This window comes from Garra rufa, chromosome 13 (genome assembly GCF_049309525.1).
Source record: "Garra rufa chromosome 13, GarRuf1.0, whole genome shotgun sequence".
In the NCBI taxonomy this organism is placed as follows: domain Eukaryota; kingdom Metazoa; phylum Chordata; class Actinopteri; order Cypriniformes; family Cyprinidae; genus Garra; species Garra rufa.
In genome coordinates, this window is record NC_133373.1 from 25,037,341 (window position 1) to 25,059,745 (window position 22,405).

At 37.0% G+C, this 22,405-nt stretch overlaps 1 protein-coding gene across 1 annotated transcript in view; it reads right to left on the reverse strand.

The window, feature by feature from the left end:
- Positions 1–21,621, reverse strand: part of syndig1l (synapse differentiation inducing 1-like) — a 39,225-nt gene extending 17,604 nt beyond the window's left edge. The window contains exons 1-2 of the mRNA XM_073852972.1: positions 21,078–21,621; positions 12,356–12,951 (exon numbers count right to left, since the gene is read on the reverse strand). Coding sequence (XP_073709073.1) covers positions 12,356–12,832 — 477 coding nt within the window. The 5' untranslated portion in view covers positions 12,833–12,951; positions 21,078–21,621. The remainder of the gene's footprint in view (positions 1–12,355; positions 12,952–21,077) is intronic.
- Between the last annotated feature and the right edge of the window lie 784 nt (positions 21,622–22,405).

A 22,405-nucleotide genomic window follows, 5' to 3' on the forward strand; every position in this document is an offset into this window, starting at 1 on the left:
CGTAGTGCAAAATACCTACTCTGCTATGTTGCTGTCAAATACAAAAGTTGCCATGCCAACCTGCTACTGTAAACAAAAGCTCACAACGCTCATCCTGCCTTCATGGTCTTTTAATTGGTCAACTGTTTTGGATATTGATGAGCAGCACTGCATGTAAAAGTTTACATTTCTTCGCACAGCGTCTTAAACGCACCACTGACATGCGAGATGCTGCAAAAGACATGAGCACAATGGTCATAAACGTTTGTGTAATGCCGACTACAGTACACACGCAGTAGTATGTTTTTAACTCTTTCCCTGTCAGCATTTTTGAAAAAATTTGCTAACCACCACCAGCATGTATGATCATTTTCATTAAAATTTCATGGCCCCCAGAATATTTTTTGCATGACTATCTGAACGTGCAATACACTAAAATAAAGAAAAGACCCTCTATTTTTAAACAAAAAAGAAATCTGTTTTATTCTAGCTTCAAGAATTCCTTTTTTTATCAACACTTGAATGTAGGTAAGACATTTTTTTGTTCATGTATATGCGGTTTAGTGTTGATGATCGTATTATTTTTCATATGTATATGCTTATATATGAGATCGCTCGTTTCTGCATCTTCATTTGGCGGGAAAGTATTAACAGGATTGAAAAAAATGAAATAACTGACATGGGAAAATTACGTCGATTAGAGGTTCCGAATTTCTGTTTTGATTACTTTTTGATTTATCATCCAGCCCTATTTTAAAGAATTTTGAACAGCCAAACAGTTGTTGGTTGTTGGAAGTCAATGGGGAACTTCAACTGTTTGATTAGCAGCATTCTTCAAAATATCATCTTTTATGTTCAACATAAAAAAAGAAACTCATACAGGTTTGGAACGACATGAGGGTGAGAAAATGTTAACAAAATTTTAAAATTTTTGAGACTATTCCTTTACAAATGTTTTTGAAAGTTTTTGTGCTCATTGAGGTTGCATTAATATAAAATAAAACAAGTAAAAACAGTAATATTTTGAAATATTATTACATTTAAAAATAACTGTTTCTATTCTAATGTATTTAAAATGTAATTTTGTGATGGCAAAGCTACATTTTCCTGCAGCCATTACTCCAGTTTTCAGTTCAACACAACAGCATTTATGTGAAATATCTTTACTGTCACATTTGATCAATTTTAAGCATCCTTGATGGAAAGTATTATTTCTTTCAAAATAAAATCTTACTGCCCACAAACATTTGAACGGTAGTCTGTTTATTTTTATTACATTTTATTAAATTTATTTTTATTACATTGCCATGGGGCACTATAACTAAAGAAAACGTCTAAATGTGTGATACCATTACCATTATTTTTAGCATCAGCAACATCTGTTCTTTTAAATTTGCCAATTTAGTTTCTTATCTCCATTTAAAATCTAAAATCTAAAGCATTTGGACATAGATAATTGCTGTTTGCGGCTGTTATGTCGTAGAGCTGCCCAATTATTTTTTTTAATAAGTCCGCTTGGAAAGTTGTGTTCAGAAGGAGCACTTTTGATAAAGAACTCTTGTATTTCCCAGCGTTTGCAAGGCACTAGATTTTTGTCTGAGGTTTCGAATTAACTGGATATCCATGAACAAAACTGTAAATTCAGACAGTATCAGCAACATCTGTTCTTTGAAATCTGGCAATTTAGTTACTTTTTTTTTTTAGAGCTGCCCAATTATTTTTTAAGTCCGCTTGAAAACAAAGTTGTGTTCAGAAGGTAGTGGGTTTATATAACAAGCACTTCTGATAAAGAACTCTTGTATTCGCCAAAGTGTGCAAGGCTAAGGCACCAGATTTATGTCTGAGGTTTAAAATTAACTGGATATCCATGAACAAAACTGTTAATGTTGTTTTGTTTTCTGAATACAGGCAGTATCAGCAACATCTGTTCTTTCAAATTTGGCAATTTAGTTTCTTATCTCCATTTAAAATGTAAAATAGATAGATAATTGTTGTTTGCGGCTGTTATGTTGTAGAGCTGCCCAATTATTGTTTTTAATAAGTCCGGTTGGAAAGTTGTGTTCAGAAGGGGCACTTTTGATAAAGAACTCTTGTATTTGAAGTTTGCAAGGCTAAGGCACCAGATTTTTGTCTGAAGTTTCAAATTAACTGAATATCCATGAACAAAACTGTAAATTCAGACAGTATCAGCAACATCTGTTCTTTCACATTTGGCAATTTAGTTACTTTTTTAGAGCTGCCCAATTATTTTTTTTTAATAAGTACGCTTGAAAACAAAGTTGTGTTCAGAAAGTAGTGGGTTTATAACAAGCACTTCTGATTAAGAACTCTTGTATTTGCCAAATTTTGCAAGGCTAAGGCAGATTTTTGTCTGAGGTTTCAAAGTAACTGGATATTCATAAAGAGAACTTTATATTTTGTTCTCCTCCTGTCCAGAATGAGACCAGACTTTTCACTGTGAAACTAAACTGAAATTAGTCCTGGCTTGGTCCTTGCCCTTTCATAAAGCAAAACGCAACTTGTGCAGTTTTATTCCGAATTGCACAAATATCGAATTTATGAATTCTTCCTTTGCCGCAGTCTCCCTTCACATCTGTCTGACTTGGAGCAGTCTGTAGGGAGAGCCGCACAAATGGAAATTGATGTTGAGGATGGAAAGTGAATGAGGAGATCTAAACAGCAACCGGTAAACTGATGGAAAGGTGCATGGGAGGGGAGCGGGATGAGGTGGGTCGTGGAATAAAAGAGCTGTCAGGTGAAAAGCTCTCCGAGGCAATTATATCCCAACAAAGGGGCAAGTAACTGCATCAGCGATGTGGTCCGGAGGTCATTGTCCCGGCAGGTGTCATACCGTCGCTGAAAACAGCCGCATACATTTTTAATGGGACTCTTCAGAGATTATAAGCAGTTGGCTCGTGGCGGAGAGTAGTTAAGTTGTGTCATGCCAGGTGCTGGCAGCATTTCAGGAGCAGGTCATGAGGATATAATTCATCAGGGGGGGGGGTTTGATTAACATCTAACGCACGGCAGACAAATAAAAAATACTGACTTAGTGAGCGGTTAATAAGCCAGGCTGATTTATAGACACTTACGTATGGCATGACCTGCATTCAAGGACCACGGTGGGATTCTCAATCACTGCGCAAATAATCAGGCCGACATGAGGGCATGAAAACGGTGAAAAGAATAATAATTATGTGCCATATTTTTTTTCTGTTCCAGGTTCCACCATTTTACCTGATGTTTGATGGTTAACGCTTGTTGATAGAGGCTTAAGAAATAATATTTTAAAAAGCTCAAGGCTGAAGTGGTAATTTATGAGTACTTGTGCTCGATTTGATACAGAAGCCTGGGATAAACTCTTGTAATTGATATTTGCAACCTCCTAAGTGATATACATTAGTACAGTAATATATTTTGCGATGTTTACTCTTGCTAACCTATCCATCAACAGTTATGATAAATTAATCTTCTGTGGGATACACAGCAAGCTCATTTATCTTCAGTCTGTGTAAATAGCCTTTGATCACCTGGGAACTCGGCGTACCCTCTCGCCCACAATGTAGCAGTAATGAGATTAAGAATAGGTTAGTGTTGACAGAGTTCTGTGGGTCTTAATAATTTAAAGACTAATTAATTGCCTGGTGCCAGAGCTTTTCATTTAGATTACAGAGGGGCGTAAGAGAAACACCATTAGTCGTTCAATGTAACGGTTGCGCTTGATTCTGATGCTGATTCTGAGTACAACCAGATTTTAACCAGTTAAGTCTAAAAATTATATTTGTAAAGATATTTTTGGCTTTTGATTTTAGCTTGCTCCCTGAAGGCTGCTTTATCGCATGTCTTTTAGGAGCTTTATATAAAGCCACATAAGCAGCTGATGTTTTGACATGGCCCTAACATTCATCTCAAGCCTGGCATCCGGCATATTGGAAATTTCAGGTGCGTCAAAGCTTCAGTGGAATATGATTAGAGGTTAAAGAACTTATTTGTCTTCCTGTCATAAAGGACATATTTGTGAGGCCACATTTCGACTGTCAGAGTTTGTTTGCAAGGCGGAAAAAGAGAAATTAAGACAGTATACAGTGGTGTGAAAAAGGGTTGGCCCCCTTCCTGATTTTTTATTTTTTTTTGCATGTTTGTCACACTTAATGTTTCAGATCATCAAACAAATTTAAATATTAATCAAATATAACACAAGTAAACAGAACATGCAGTTTTGAATAAAGTCTTTTATTATGAAGGGAAAACAAAATCCAAACCCACATGGCCCTGTGTGAAAAAGTGTTTGCCCCCTAAACCTAATAACTGGTGGGGCCACCCTTAGCAGCGACAACTGCAATCAAGCGTTTTTGCGATAACTTGCAATGAGTCTAGGCCACTCCAAAGTCTTCATTTTGTTTTTCTTCAGCCATTCAGAGGTGGATTTGCTGGTGTGTTTTGGATCATTGTCCTGCTGCAGAACCCAAGTTCGCTTCAGCTTGAGGTCGCAAACAGATGGCCGGATATTGTCCTTCAGGATTTTTTGGTAGACAGCAGAATTCATGGTTCCATTTATCACAGCAAGTCTTCCAGGTCCAGAAGCAGCAAAACAGCCCCAGACCATCACACTACCACCACCACCATGTTTTACTGTTGGTAAGATTTTCTTTTTTCTAAAATACTGTTACTTTTACGCCAGATGTAATGGGAAACACACCTTCCAAAAAGTTAAACTTTTGTCTCGTCAGTCCACAGAGTATTTTCTCAAAAGTCTTGGGGATCATCAAGATGTTTTCTGGCAAAACTGAGAAGAGCCTTTATGTTCTTTTTGCTCAGCAGCAGTTTTCATCTTGGAACTCTGCAGGCCATTTTTGCCCAGTCTCTTTCTTATGGTGGAGTCATGAACACTGACCTTAACTGAGGCAAGAGAGGCCTGCAGTTCTTTAGATGTTGTTGTGGGGTCTTTTGTGACCTCTTGGACGAGTCGTTGCTGCATTCTTAGGGTAATTTTGGTCGGCCGGCCACTCTTGGGAAGGTTCACCACTGTTCCATGTTTTCGCCATTTGTGGATAATGGCTCTCACTGTGGTTTGCTGGAGTCCCAAAGCTTTAAAAATGGCTTTATAACCTTTTCCAGACTGATAGATCTCAATTACTTTCTTTCTCATTTGTTTCTGAATTTCTTTGGATCTCAACATGATGTGTAGCTTTTGAGGATCTTTTGGTCTACTTCACTTTGTCAGGCAGGTCCTATTTAAGTGATTTCTTGATTGTGAACAGGTGTGGCAGTAATCAGGCCTGGGAAACTGAACTCAGGTGTGATAAACTGCAGTGTTTTAACATGGGGGGGGGGTGGATTTTGTTTTCCCTTCATAAAAAAACCCTTCATGTAAAAACTGCATGTTGTGTTTACTTGTGTTATCTTTGATTAATATTTCAATTAGTTTGATGATCTGAAATTGTAACAAAAACGCAAAAAAAAAAAAACACTTTTTCACACCACTGTACAACAGTACACAGAAAACCCAAAGCAGCCTTTTTTTTTGCTTTTTTTACAAAGCAAAAGTTTTCTATGCTTAGTAAATTAAATTTGAGCATCTCCACAACTGTGACAGAAATGTGGCCCTTTGGTTTTTGGTTGTAAACTGCTCTCGGAAGAGAAATGTTTCAGTTCTGTTTTCTACAGGGGATTGAATTTGAGAGGTAAATTGGACCAATTGGACACATGTAGATTCTCTGAAAACTTTGCCCAAATATAATGACTACACTAACAACTGACAATTATTCATTTGACAGCACAGTAACACAGATGGTGTTCAAAGGCAGATGTCATCAAATGGATTGCAAAAGAAACTAATGATATTACTGATTGAAAAGTTCAGTGCTACAGATTGCCATCAAAGGCACTCCAGCTGTTCATTAGCGAAACAGCTTCAGGGCATCTACAATTGATCATACTGAAAACATATACTTTGTGATAGGTTATAATAGGTTACTAAGCTTATACTATATCGGTTATGGAAGGAATATTGAAGTTTTTTTTTTTTTTTTTTTTTTTATTAAGTTCCCCTATTATGCCATTTTTAAGGTTCCTAATATTGTTTTGTGAGTCTCTAAAATAGGTTTACATGCATGCAACAGGATTCGTACTAGGTGTGTAAAGTGCTTGAAGTACTTGAATTTGACCTTTTGAAATGTAAGGCCTGGAAAACCCTTGAAAATAGCAATATTCCTGAAGAGGTACTTGAAAAGTGCTTGAAGTGTTAAAAAAAAAAAAAAAAAGCATTTCTTTTTATGCAAAATTTTGCTTACAGTATTTTAGTTAATGTCATAATACTAGCGAGCAAAGCCAGTAGTAAACGTGGCTGAGGACCAAAAAGAGGATCAGATGAACCATTTACGCTGGAACCACTGTGATTGATTCAAACTCGTGATTTTAATTCATTTATTTCAAGCGATTCACTAGTAAAAACCAGATCAAATTAAAAGAGCCATTCGTTTTCGAATTGACATTGTTTGTAATGATTCGAAAAAGCATGTAGTGTAGATTGAAACTGAGCTTTTCAAAACTCTGAATCAGTTAAACCATTGTGTTGCAAAATGATTCACTGATTTGAAGCGCTACAATCGGATCATGTATTTTGAATCATTTGTTTCAGATAGGGACTTTATATCGCATATTGCGAATCATTTGATTTAGATTGGGACTAGATCAGGTTTGCAAATCATTTCACTTAGGTTGGAACTTTGCGTATTGCTAATCATTTGATTTAGATTGTAACAGGTTTGTCATTATGCAGTTGACTCAAATCCACTGATTCGTGATACACATTTTTAAGATCTAAAGATTCATAATGAGAGAAAATTATTCACAATCCACGCTCTGAGCCCTGATCTGAAATTATGGTTCGCAAAACATTATTCAGATCAGGACTTCAGAGCATGGACTGCAAATCATTTGATTTAGTTTGGGACTTCAGAGCATATATGGTGAGTCATTTGTTTCAGACTTCAGAACAATTTAGCTTTTTTCTGATTTATTTTTTTCTGTTTACATTAGAAAACATCAAACCATTAAGGCAGTACAGTTATAATAACAAAACAAAGGAAAAAGAAAGAAAGTATACACAAATACAAATTCCTTTACTGTCATAAAAGTGTAGTTTACATTGTAATACTCTAGTAGTGATACTTTGCATGTGCTTCACTTTATTTTTAGTCATTTTTTATTAGTGTATTTTAATTGATCTTTGTATTTTTTAGAATTTGAAAGAGAAGACATTGTTTGATAAGTGAGACCTCTGACTGAAGTCTTGAAAAGTTCTTGAAAGTCCTGCTATTTCATTTTACAGTATCTGTACGAACCCTGATGCAAGCTACATTCACATACAGCTACATTGACCCGACACTGATAAGCCAATAATCTGTAAATGATGGATATTAAAATTCTACATACAATTCTACAATTCTTTACATACAAGTAAATTTTGGCATCCTAACATAATGTACCGTAGGAAAAATGAATATCAGTTTTGAGATTTGCAAAAGATTGCATATAAATAAAGATTCCTATACCAATTACGTTCATCTTATCAAAAACAACTTGGATAATGAGCATAAACCATCTATCCAAGTCATCATCTTTTTCATTTAAATGAGGCTCACTAAGCATTCTTAGGTTAATATGCCCTGATGAGAATCTTTTAAAAATTGCAATTTAGCCATTTCAACACTTTGCTATTCAAGGCAATGTGACAATTTCTTATTTAACACTTACTGGATAATTTGTCCTCAGTGAATTTTTTTCTAAGAGGTGATTAAATATGAAGAGAAGGAATTAATTGGCTTTAAAAGCATAAAATTGTGGTTTAAGAAGATAAAATACTGATTTCATAACTTTTGTTACTTCCAAACAAAAAAACTAGGACCATTAGTGGCTCTTTTCCACTAGAGGAGATCTTCCAAACGAGTTCTGCTGTCAATTCCCCCTCAAACAAGAAGCTCTGACAGATGTGTGTGTGTGTGTGTGTGTGTGTGTGTGTGTGTGTGTGTGTGTGTGTGTGTACCTGGTATTCATCACGTTGTGGGGACCAAATGTCCCCACAAGGATAGGAATACCAGTAGATTTTGACCTTGTGGGGACATTTCTTAGGTCCCCATGAGGAAACAGGCTTATAAATCATGCACAATGAGTTTTTCTGAGGAAGTAAAAGTGTGCACAGTCTCCTGTGAGGACTAGGTTTAGGTGTAGGGTAGGTGTAGGGCCATAGAAAGTACGGTTTGTACAGTATGAAAACCATTACGCCTATAGAATGTCCCCATAAAACATGTAAACCCAACATGTGTGTGTGTGTGTGTGTGTGTGTGTGTGTACTTTCCAAGTGTATGGAGGCACAGTTCACACTTTTCTGTTACACACTAGATATATTTCACAACACTCAGAATAAAGAACAAGAATGGGAACAACAGAGGTGTCTCTAGAGGCAAACTCCCGAGTTCACTTTATCATTGCCACAGAGGAAGAACAGAGGGTTCTTAAAGCTATAGAATACAAATGAAGAAACACAAGCCTCAATGTCACAGGGATGCTACTAATGCACTGTAGAATTATCTCTCAAAGGATGCTCATGAATATATCCTATTATGAGATGTAAAGACACCTTGTGAACCTGATGAATCATTAGCCATTCAGATGAATCGTTCTGATCTCACACTTGCTCACTGTAATGACTTTTTATTTCACATAAACCCCAGATGGAATTTGAAGAACTGTTTATTTATAAGTGCTAATTATCAGGAAAATCTGTATAATTTTGCAGAAAACACTGAAAAATTGACTAGTGTTCAATACTGAAGGTGTAATTTCACATGCTCATCTTCTATTTATACATTTATATTATAGAATTTTAATATTGGTGCATCACTAGTTATCTTTAAATTGTCTACTACGCCACATGCTTTGATCAATGGAAAGCTGTGATGAGAAATGTCACTCACCATATAATAGAAATACAGATACACCGATATTAAAATTCTGCCTGATACTGGCCAATATTCATTTTAATTTTTATTGATGAAAACTGATAAAATACACGAAAAATTAACAGTTTAATTGCTGGAAAAGAATTAGGGATGCCTAAATTGACTTGTAACAAAACCATTTTAGTTCTTAGTATTTTGTTTACTCGTTTTTCAGGGCTCAATGCTAAGGATTTTTTCTACTGGTCCGGTTGGGTTTTTACTTGCCTGGGCCAAATTTTCACTGTTCCAAAAAATAAAATTAAATAAAAAATTAAATAAAACAGTTGCTGTGATCATTGTTTTTGACCCATGTTGTCTTTTATTAGAATACCCAAGACATGTCACTCGCATAGGTTTGAATGGAGAAAAATGCAACGCTCATTATGGCCGCGAAAAAGTTATGGCTGTGTAAAAAGCCACACCATCTCACAGAAGGATTTATTTCAAACACTCGACTGACGTTATAAAGTAAGTTTGTAGTAAAAACATGTTATTAAATGTGGTATTTTCATGTGCTTTTAGATGTAGCAGCATTTCTAGTTCACTGAGAAGCTACGCAAACAGCTGTCATTATCGCGAACAATTTATTTCGATTTCATAATCGCATGATTAAATTGTCTGCGATAATGAATGTGATATAGCGTAGCTTTTCAGTGGAACTACGGCTCTGTGTACAAAATGCTGCTCCATCTGAAAGCACCTGCTGTAGATTTACTACTGATTACACAACTGGCTTTACTGACAAAATGTGCATGACAATCGCCTTTGATTAATCGTGCAGCCGTAGTATTATTTATTGTTAAAGCTACAAAGTTACTCGTCAAGACGGGTATTTTGACATTCTTTTGTAGGCTATTTGTCTGTCAGAGACGCGTCCCTCTGCGATCGCTTGAAATTTTAAATTAGCAAGGTTCAAAAGCATGTGCAAATGATAAACTTTGGTGACAACGCAGCAGTGGCCCAATCGGGCCAGTGGTAAATTTGTCAACTGTCCCGAGCATCTTTGACGCTGACCCCAGGCCATCGGGCACTCCTTATTGTCAAGCCCTGTTTTAAGTTGCACAGTTTGGTTCTGTGATAAGGGTTAGTTCACCCAAAAATTAAAATTCTGCCATTACACACTCATCCTCATGTCGTTTCAAACCCATAAGACGTTTGTTCATCTTCAGAACAAAGAGCTTTCTGACCCTGCATAGACAGCAACGCAACTAATACATCCAAGGCCCAGATAGGTAGTAATTACATTGTTAAAATAGTCCAACAATTTTTTCTCTTCCATTCCAGTCTTTGACACATATTCCTTATTACCTTTCTGGGCCTTGAACATGGTAGTTGCGTTGCTGTCTATGGGTCATTCCAGCTGGAATCATCAAATTTTGGAAAAGTTCCCCACCTGACCTCAGATTTGTCTGAAAAAAATCCATGTGATGGATAATATGCCCAATAGATCATGTATAAAATTTCAGATCTCTACTGTGCGTACTTTTTTCACAAAAAATCTGTAAAAAAAAGTTTGTTTTTTACCCCGTTTTGGCATCACAGTCTGAGTGACCATGTTCAGACTGAAGTAACTCCAGAACTAGTTGTGCCAGATCCATGACATTTTCTGGGCTAAGAGTCCTAGTCCAGAACTGCATGGATTACAACTCACAGCATTGTTACTGAATTTACACCTGAATACTGGCCCTCTACTTTTCTTCGAAACTATTACTTTAAGGGTTTTCAGATGTCCATAGAAACCTCAATTTTCAATGTATAGAGTCGTATGGATGTTGAGATATTAAGGTCCAAAAATTGAAAAACCTCATTTACACCAATGTTCAGAGCAATATTTCCGATGAATGACACCAGGTGTGAACATTATTTTTCTGTAATAATTTTTAAAGAAAATCATTACAGAAAAATGGGGCAAAACCCCTTCCCAATTTTTTTTTTTATATTTTATCAATAAGAACATGCTCTTTCAAAAAAAAAAAAAAAGTTTCACGTTCACACCTGGTGTCATTCAATATTGCCCTGAACATTGGTGTAAATGCGGTTTTTCAATTTTTGGACCTTAATATCTCAACATCCATACGACTCTATTGTCTGATGTCAAAGGATGTGAAAGACATGGTACATATCAGACACATTTACCAAGTTTGATGCTTATACATTGAAAATTGAGGTTCCTATGGACATCTGAAAACCCTTAATGTAATAGTTTCGAAGAAAAGTAGAGGGCCAGCATTCAGGTGTAAATTCAGTAACAATGCTGTGAGTTGTAATTCATGCAGTTCTGGACTAGGACTCTTAGCCCAGAAAATTTCATGGACCTGACACAACTAGTTCTGGAGATATTTCAGTCTGAACATGGTCACTCAGACTGTGATGCCAAAACGGGGTAAAAAACAAACTTTTTTTTACAGATTTTTTTTTTGTGAAAAAAGTATGCACAGTAGAGATCTGAAATTTTGTATATGATCTATTGGGCATATTACCCATCACATAGATTTTTTTCAGACAAATCTGAGGGGGTCAGGTGGGGACCATTTGATGATTCCAGCTGGAATGACCCCTATGGAGGGTCTGAAAGCTCTCGGATTTCATCAAAAATATCCTGTATTTGTGTTCTGAAGATAAACAAAGGTCTTACAGGTTTGGAATGACATGAGGGTGAGTAATTAATATCAAAAATTTCATTTTTGGGTGAACTGTACTTTTAACATGATATGCCTACATTTTTCATTGCTTAAATATTAAGGGGGTACATTAATTTGTATTTTTTGTAACGTACTGTAACCCACAGCACATATCATCAAGATATACCACACCGTATGAGCTGCAGAGGTCGTGATCCCCACATGCAGAGAATGTCTTTAATATCATCAGACAACCGCAGCGAGCACCGGTACCGCTCAGCATGGAGCTACATCCATTGTGAGGCCCAGAATCCTGGACATGACCTGAATACATATTCCTCTCACTGAGCTTCAAGGGTGACGGACCCCCATCCAGCACCATTACCATCCCATCAGCAGCACTGAACATTGCCCAGCCCCTCTCATTAGCTCTTGCCTATCTGTGAGAAATTGAAGTGCTAGTTGTCACAGATGATCCAATAGAGCCAGCAGATGTTCCAAGAGCATAAAGTGATGTTTTACAGCAATTTCAAACCCCAAATAGAAAATTAAACCTTTGGAGGACAGGCTTCTGAAATGTGAAGCCTTTCCAAATAGACTCTTATATTGTAGAGCAGGCTATAACTAGAAGCTGGTGTTCCCTGGGAGAATTGAGCTGCGATGCTTTAAGGCCACCTGTCAAGGACCTGATGGATTAATCCAGCCTTACAAAACAAAACAAGTTCAGGCTCAGCATCTTGAAAGAAACCTTACCTCGTATTCTACGTATTCCTCTTCCTCCACCTCGTAAGACACCGTCTGGATTTTCACCTCGTTTTCGTCCAGCAGTTTAGCCTGCGGGTCTTCCGTACTGGGGGTCTCCACCGCTACGTCCTTGTCTTTCTTCTCCATGAAGGTGGTCTCGCAGCACTCGTTTTTGTAATCCTTGCCCTTGCCGCTCACGTCGTCCTTGTAAAGGATGAAGTTAGGCTTGTAAAAGGCCTCCACCGCCAAGTGAAGCGAGGTGGCGTCCAGTAGCTGGGCTTTAGCCTTGCCGTTTCCTCCCGTGACCGCAACCCCACCTCCACCGCCACCACCACCTCCTCCACCTCCACCAGTAACAAAGTAGTTTATAATGTTCTCCTGATATTGGTTGCTGTGGAAGTCGCCCCCATAGCCGTAGTCGGCCATCACCATATGCTTGCTATTCTTATCCAGAAGAGGGTTCTGAAGCTCACTTAGGCTCTCCATTGTAGAAGAGTAGAGCGCCCGGACTTGGTGTTTAACAGCCGGATGGAGAATGAAGGGAAGGAGCGATGACCTTGGCTGGACTGATGTGACAGGTGCTAATGTGTTCAATAGGCCGTGAGCTGTAGGAGGAGTGAGAGGAAAGAGAAGTGAGGGAGCGCGAGCCAAAGACATGGACTATTGAGCACATGCAGAGGAAAGTTTAATAAGACCGAACTGGCAGGATAGACAGGTGCTGGGCAGTAGGAAAGCAGTCATGCAGTTAACACAATGATGTCTGTGGCACAAAGAGTGGCTTAAGCTACAGTTGATCTGTGAAGACTCTTATTAGGCACTGTGACATAAATAATGCAGATTGAAGGGCTTTGCAACAGAGTAGTGAGTGACTGTACATGTCAGTCAGAAAGAGTGTTTTTCTCTCCGTTTTTCTGCTGTTTTATACAAATTCAATGTCCCATTCCTATCCACTCAGCGGATAAAACATGGTTATCGGGCAGATTTCAATTAACTTCATTCTTCTGCCCCATGACACTCACTGATAACGCTGCTAGATGGTGCCCGAGAGTTCATATGCCATGAAAGTAAAGTAGACATCTTTGTTACAAAGGCAAACCCAAACATGGCCAATGACCCATCTTAAATGCCTAACTGGCTATCCAGAATTGAACTGAAAGGGAAATTTGTAGTTAGTCTTGCATAGACAGACCTTTGGCTAAACGGCATGTCTGACATCTTTTACGTCAATTTTATTTTATAATATTTTGTGTCTGTCTGACATTATTTATTTTACAACAATAGACTGGCATGAAAAAGTAATAATGGGACGTCAATCTTTTGAATGAGTGTACAAAAAACACTAAGGCAACAGTGCACAATTTGTTATTTCTCTCTTTCTAAAAGTAATAAATTATTTCACATATATATGTCAGAAAACTAGCATTGTCAATTTTTATAATGCTTTATATCTGACTGTCAATAGTCAGTAGTCACCCAAGATTTCTTTCTTTCTTCAGTTGAAAATAAATTAAGGTTTTTGAGGAAAACATGCCAGGATTTTTCTCTATATAGTGGACTTCAGTGGGGATCAACGGATTGAAGGTCCAAATTGCAGTTTCAATGCAGCTTCAACTGGCTCCAGATGATCCCACACGAGGAATAAGGGTCTCATTTAGTGAAATAATCAGTCATTTTCTAAAAAGAAAAAGAAAAAAAAATCTAATTGATATACTTTTTAACCACAAATGCTCGTCTTGCACTAGCTCGACCTCAAGCATTGCGAAATCATGTATGCGTGAAAAGTAATTATTCATAGTTACTAGTTACTTCTCACAAATATTAACTGAGTTATCATTGTAGAAGTAATTAATTACCAGGCAAAGTAACTACTACATAAAAAAAAGTTTAAATATGTGAAATAACTTGGATGCCCACAATATTAAAAATGGTAAATGAATAAAACATTGTGCACTAATTTACATCTTAATGTTGCTGTAGGACAATGGGAGAGACACCTTCCAGGGACTAAATATCACATTATTGGGGTCACTTCAACCCGTGGACATGAAAAACAACCCACAGCAACATCCCACTCTGTCTCATTTATTCTTGATGACCGCAAAAAGAACTAAAACTGGAAAGGTGTACTTTTATTTGTGTATAGTCATAATAGCAAGAAAACAATGTGCTTTCATAAAATAAATAAAATAAACAGGGTGCGCTCTCTGCAGTCTCGATCTCCGTCACCTCTCTTCATAGACACATAAATAAAACAACCTGAATCTCCCCAAATACGTGCCTCACAGACATGAGAAATATATAGAAAGCTTGAAATGTCTGAGTAAGTCACGTTGAAAACAAATATTCTTTGAGTAATCCAAATGTTTCAAACGCAAGCTCCAGTTTTTTCCCATCTAAACTCATCTCTAATGTAATAACGCCCACAAACAGCGCCTCCGCTTTTCAAATTCTGCAAGGCCGTCCATCAACGTGAGATGCGCGGACATGTAGGTGAACGCCCACATTACCTCCGTAAATAAACATGAACATTCAACTTCATCCCGGCTACTTTTCATTTCTGAAAGAAGATGCGCTAAGAGGAATAAGCCAGAATTTACCTCAGAAGAAGGATGCAACGCAAAAATTATAGTAACAGCGCATTTAATTGTCAGTAATGGTAACGGAGGAAACAGTAATTCATTTGATTACTCGTTTTTGAAGAAAGTAATGGCATCAGTAACACAGTTTATTTATAACGCCGTTATTCCCATCACTGCGTGCGACGTGGGCGTGTGCGTGAAGTACAGACGCAGGGTTTACAAAGTGAACATGCAAAGAAAGCAACATGCCCTTTACAAAAAAAGATAAAACAATGATTGTGGACGATTTTGAAGTTGGAGGAGGAAATTAGAGTTTTTTGCCCTACCCTACCTTTTTGAACTGAAGTACACAGATGAAAGACTAACCGTGCGTGACTTTTCCAACGTGATTACATAATGCATGAAGAAGCGTATGCGCATCGCAGTGCTAGTGCAAGATGAGAATTTGTGGTTTAAAAGTGTATACATTTTTTTTTTTTTTAGAAAATGACAGATCGTTTCACTAGATAAGACCCTTATTCTTCTGCATTCTTTTAACTGCAATTTGGACCTTTATCCCATTGACCACCACTGAAGTCCACTATATGGAGAAAAATCCTGGAATGTTTTCCTCAAAAACCTTCATTTCTTTACGACTGAAGAAAGAAAGACATGAACATCTTGAATGACATGGGGGTGAGTAAATAATCAGGAAATGTATATTACGGAAGTGAAGTAATACTTTATTAATATACATAATGTAATTATTTGTGGCAGATCTGGCAGTTATTAGAAATATGACAAAAAAGTGTGCTATCACAGTTTGCTATGAGAGAATACTAAACCAGCTCACAAAGCACCAAGATTTTAGCGGAAATATGTAGGCAGTTGGTGTCCATAGAGTCCATTATCAATCATTTACATTTGTGCATATGGAAGACACTTTTTTCCAAAATGATTTGCATTGATTGAATATATAAAATTTACCATGCACTCCCTGAGAATCAAACCGATACTGTCTAAGCTACAGCAATGTACAAACCAGATGGTTTTCTTTCTTTTTAGTTTTTACTTTTACGTGCACGTTTGTGCCATGCAGTGTGTGAGCTATGGTGCATTCTAGCTTCCTATGACTATAATCATGATGAGGCAGTGTTTCCACCATCTGCTCACATGATTATGAAACGCATTTGTGCTGAAATAGATTGATGAATCAATAAATTATTAGCAATTACAATTAATTAGTCATCATAAACACTTTTTACAGAAAACTTTATGCTTGCAGTAATTGTCTAAAAGATTTTATATCACTAATCATTGATTTGTTTTTTTCTCATTGCATCAATCTCCCTTCCTGGTGGACTGTTTAGAAAAAAACTTGTGTGCCCTTATTCCGGCAAGCAGTCTAAAGTCAGCCAATAAGATTAGCTCTTGCCAGCTAAAGAAACTGCTTTCCAGTTTTGCGCACAGTGTGTATCAGTCGGTCAGTGGGTGGGCTGTAGGTGTACTGTCTGAACCTGAGACTAAAACGTATCAGTATCTTTAATATGTGATTGATGTGAAGTTAAATAGTTTTGCAGGTTTATGATGCTCTTTAACTGAGCACATCAATTGCACCCAGATCTAAATCCTGTCATAACTCTCCTGTGATTGGAGAAAACAGCATGTGGCTGCAGTGTGCCCTCTCTTACCTTCTCCTCATTAATCTGTGATTAAAATAGCAACACAATCAGATAGAAAGCAGATTATTTCAGAGCTTTTGATTTGATTGTGCCAATGCCTCTGCGGATTGTCAAATGTTGGATCATGCGTCAAGGAATGCTGACTTCATGCTTCGCAGATTGTTTGAGCTCCCCCAATTCTCAATACACATTTCAACACAGTCAGCATCTACGGAGCACAGCCTCCCAGTGCAATAATACTACACCATCAGAGCTAACTAATGAAAAGAGGCTCTAGTCTCTAGAGATCAAATTATGAATTAGGGAATAGATTGATGATTAGTTATTCTAGGAGCCGTCCCAGTTTGAATGTCAATCTCTCTCTAACTCGCTCTCTCTCTCGCTGCATTGATTCCTGGACAGTTTCGACCTGCGTCTTCAACAAAGTGGCTGCTGCAGATCTATTCCTCACATCCATTGGCTTCCTCTCCCATGCTAGTCATCATTTCTCGTCCTGCCTAAATAAAACAAGGTCTATTTGTGGTGAAAGATACAAGTGGTAGAGAATGAATAGTGTGTGCATGGACTCTATGGCATGTTATGTAAGACTGAAGCAATTATAACATCAAGTATAACGTCAAAAAGAAATGAGACGGATAAAATGGCAGCTTTTGCTTTTATTCATTTACAGTTGAGGTCAAAAGTTGTATACACCTTGCACAATTCTGCAAAATGGTAATTATTTTACCAAAATAGGAGGGATCATATGCTATCAATGTATGCTATTTTTTTAGTACTGACCTGAATAAGATATTAAAATCCTTCAGGTCCCACAAATTCTTTGGTTTTTCAGCATTTTTGTGCATTTGAACCCTTTCCAACAATGACTGTTTGATTTTGAGATCCATCTTTTCACACTGAGGGACTCATATGCATGTATTACAGAAGGTTCAAACGCTCACTGATGCTCCAGAAGAAAAAATGATGCATTAAATGCCAGGGGTGTAAACTTTTGAACAGAATGAAGATGTATACATTTTTCTTATTTTGCCTAAATATCATATTTTTTAATTTAGTACTGCCCTACAGAGGGTACAGAAAATACTTACATGTTTCCCAGAAAAGTAAGTTAAATTTACCCTGATCTTCAAAAGGTTTTCACCCCCGTTTCCTTCTGGAGCATCAGTGAGCGTTTGAACCTTCTGTAATAGTTGCATATGAGTCCCTCAGTTGTCCTCAGTGTGAAAAGATGGATCTCAAAATCATGCAGTCATTGTTGGAAAGGGTTCAAATGCACAAAAATGCTAAAAAAACAAAGAATTTGTGGGACCTGAAGGATTTTTTTGAAGAACAGCAGGCAGTTATCAACTGTGTTCAAGACAAACAAGGGACTCATGAACAACTATCACTATAAAAAAAAAAAAAAAAAAAAAAAAACAGCTGTGGATCATTCAGGTAACACAGTATTAAGAATCAGGTGTATGTAAACTTTTGAATGGGGTCATTTTTATAAATTCAGCTGCTATTTTCTCTTGTTGACTATATGTAAACGTCTCTTATGTGAAATATCTTATTCATAACATGCATTTTGTATGATCCCTCCTATTTTTGTAAAATAATAAACATTTTGCAGATTCTGCAAGGTTTGAACTCAACTGTATATAAAATATTATTATTTTTTAATTAAAGTATGTTTTTTATAATTTATGGTGTCTTTGATCTCTAATTAAATTCAAACACAATCCGTTCTTTTTGTCATTAATCATTTAATGGCATTATTTAGTGTTGTTTTTCATAATTAAAATCAGGCCATGCTAAAATTGCCCAAACTCTGCATGTATGCCAGTATGAGCTGCATTAGCATGTCACAGCAGACCTAATTTCCATTTTTTGCTACTCTGTGCTTGTATTCTGCATCACCCTGGCAATTGAAAACAGAAAAAAATCCCCCAGGTTCTAACTGCCATTGGGACGAAGGAAATATGAAAATCCACATGGCCTTAAAGCATTTCTTGTCAAAGGGAGACATGCCTTGGCCTGTGAACCATGCAAGCATATGCTGTTGTTTGAGTTGAGAGGCCAGAAACTGTATTTACAGCTACAGTTTTAGAATTGGTTGTACATTGGTAAAAAAAAAAAAAAAAAAAAACTGTGGAATTTTAATTTCAACATTTTTTTTTACATTCCTACGCAATACACTTCCACACTCTGCTTTGAATCTAAAACAACATATTTCCTTCAACTGAAAGCAGCTGGTAATAAGTGTCCATTTGTTCTTTATTGATTTTTACACTAAATTAAACCTAATACACTTTGTAGAGAACCAGCAATGGTATTGTCGAAGGCAGCTGGCATTTTAATTTTGTGCATCTTTATATAATTTCACATGACAATATTATTGTAGATGATGTTGTAGTTATGTCTAGTTTCAATTGAGCAAAAGTATGTAGGCAGCTATAATTTGTCAGAATTGCTCTGTTGAAACATTCAAACAGTAGAATTGGCCATGATTCATTTCATCATTTAGACTACAGCAATTCAGCTTAGGATAAAAAAAGTCTTCTAAATGGCAAATAACTCTCTCATACAGAATTGAGTCAGAGAGTCCTTCAAATCATTTTAAAGACCTGTTAGGATTCACAATAAACCTGTGCATTTTTCTTCTGCTTTCTTTTTTAGCTTTGTGAAAGTGTTTTGTATGGAATCTCATCACGGGAAGTAAAAAAATTAAATATTAAAGCCCTTCCCAGAAACATTCAAATTTAAAACATCTTTTTTAAATGGTAATCATGGCAACCACTATTTAGCTATTCATTATGACTGTGACGATGTGTGTCTGCAGTTATACATTTGCATCTCTGAAAACACCTGTTAAGTGTGCACATATCCTTTGTCAAGGTCAGGTGAGAATAAGAGTCAGAATAGCATCCATACAGAAAGAAACAAAAAGGTATTCACCTTCCAAGAATAAGTAAAAGTGAAATGACCGTGGTTAAATAACCCTATTAGAGTCCAGTCAGCCCACACAGACTCACAGCAGTCAGATAAAATGTGACCAATATACACAAACACAGACCTTTTATCTATGAATACCAGCGAATAAATTAATAGGCAATGCACAGATTTCCCAGCTCTTCCATTTTTATCTCTAATAGGGTTAAACGTGATTATAAAAGTCACTAATGAGGAGGATCACAACACAGGAGGTTTTCTCAGTAATTAGTATGAATATGCAAATATTTTCATTTTCATGCAAGACAAATAAAACTAATGCATATGGGTGCAGTGACTCAGACTGACAGTGCTTTAGAACAAACAAACAAGCACTTCATAGGTGTCCATAGCCGAAAAAATAGTTTCAAAGCAGCTTTAAATAAATAAACATTCAGTCCTTAACAGCATTTCTCCTCCATCTTAAGGCATCCAAAATAGAGAGAGGTGCAACATGCTTTCATTCCTCATTGATTATAGCACCTTCCTCCTTGTGCTTGGGTGCAATCAAATCCCCTTGCCGGTGTCTTAGTCAATTAAGCCTTATGAGTCTCGGCCCTTCTGAATTCTAATAGGATAGAGGCTGAAAACACTTTAGCAGTGTTAATGTGTCGGGTAAAATGGATAATGGAAACTTTTGCTACTCATGTATGCACTTTAATCTCCCCGTGCAAAATACTGGTACAAGAGAGGGCCGGAGGAACAAAGTAATGTGGACTTGTAATGCTAAGAGGCTATTTGTGCTCTAGTATTCATTTAATTTGCATATTTAGAATTATCTGTTGATGTTGTTTCACTCATAGCCATACAACCTGACTCGTGACTCATGCACCCTGTGGATGAAGGATAAATCAGAGCCGGAAGATGAGAGAACAATTGCTTTTTCAGTGCCTTTCCCCTTTGATGACAGTGAATAATTACAGGGCATCTATAGCAATACACCATTACCATTTAACTGAATGAGAGAAATTAATGTGTGTGTGTGTGTGTGTGTATATATATATATATATATATATATATATATATATATATATATATATGCAAGCTTTGCTTTAATAATACATCTGAATGTACCTCTTGAACTGTACTGGACAGTGTAACATTAGTGTACTACACAGAGTAGGTACTGTACACTTGAACTGGCAGAAGTATCGTGAATAAAACGATAAACCGATTTTGTCATATCAATAATGACTACAATTACCATAATTACCCAACATAAAATAAGTAAAAGCGTATAATGTATCTGTAAACAACTGTTCAATGTACAACTTTTCACTCAAGAGCGCATAAAAAAGCATCAAAATGTACTTTATAGGTATTTACACTGTAATACACTCTCGACGAAGGCTTGCTTATAATTTATACATTTGTAAGCTACAGTAATAACTCTTAGCAGTAATTCATCTAGGTATTTACGAAACACTGAGAATATTCGTTCATTCCAGGAGATAGTTTGAATGTAAGCGCCAATGTTTATGACAAATTTCATCCTCATATTTGGAAATGTCAGTGTCTTACCTTGCGACTCAGCAATCCAGGTGTCCGGCTCATTCGATTTGACTCAGTGACAATTTGACAGTCGACTGGCTTTCCAAAGAAATGTCAAACAGTTTGAATCCGAGTCTCGCATTGCAGAAGCCTGTGGGGCGCCGGTAAACTCGGTAAACAACAACTCGGATTTCTAAGGATGAACAGGAGCGCTGAAACAATGAACAACCTGCTAAACGTTAGTGGTTGAAGCGGTTCTCGAGCAACAGATATCCGCCTTGACAATATCTGGTTAAAAAAGCAGGTAAAATTACTGACAGCAACACAGTAAAGCTTTAAAACACTCGTACTGTACACCGCACCTCATAGTAGAATGAGTCGACGCGCATCTTTGAAGCTGCTCAGCTGTTCAGGACCGCGCGAACTTTCTTATCAGACGCTTTAAAAACACAAAAATATTTTTCTGTCTCCTTGATTTTATTGTTCGAATTCATCAAGTCGCCTTAGTCAGATTATTGCTGTGTGAAGCTGTAAATTCCCGTTCCATAAAAGTCAATATGTTTCGTTCAGAGCGAGCGAGGTAAAGATGCTGTCAGTGACGGACTGAACGGACTTTCCGTGTGCGTCCCTCCAAACAGGACGCGAAATATGTACCATGTGTCCTGCGTGCGTCGATGTGTTTCCGTTGACTCTCCTCTAGCTGATATAAAAGACAATACGGCAGGTTTGCGTGGGAAGAAGATCTTGGGGCTATAAAGCGCAGCCTATCGATTTCACATCTTGTGAGGAAAGCTCCGCCGGGGATGTTGACGATAAATATTAGAACAAAGTATTTATTTATTTTTTACAGTAGTTAGAGATGCAAGGAAAAGGGGTGTAGATGGACACAGTATAATGGGACAACCCTTTAAGAGGAAGAGACATGATTGGGTCGTTTTATGAAAAGGGAGTCTTTTGTGTTCATGTGTAGGCTATAGGCTAAACAATGACTATGAAAGGTATTTTTTGTTTGTTTGTTTATTTATAGATTATTCTTTCTTTAAACAGATTAGATAAACATTTAGAATCTAGTTGACAAATGTTATTAAAGATGACAAAATTCTGTCAGGATGCAATTTTGCTTTTTATTATATTTTTCTTCTTATTGTCAGTAGGGGTCAACCTCTAAATGGTTAACCCATGATTTTGTACAGCAAAAAAGACGGCAATTGAAAACAGATATGTGACCCTGGTCCACAAAACCAGTCTTAAGTAGCACGGGTATATTTGTAGCAATAGCTAACGATATATTGTATAGGTTAAAATTATCAATTTTTCTTTTATGCCAAAAATCGTTAGGATATAAAGTAAAGATCATG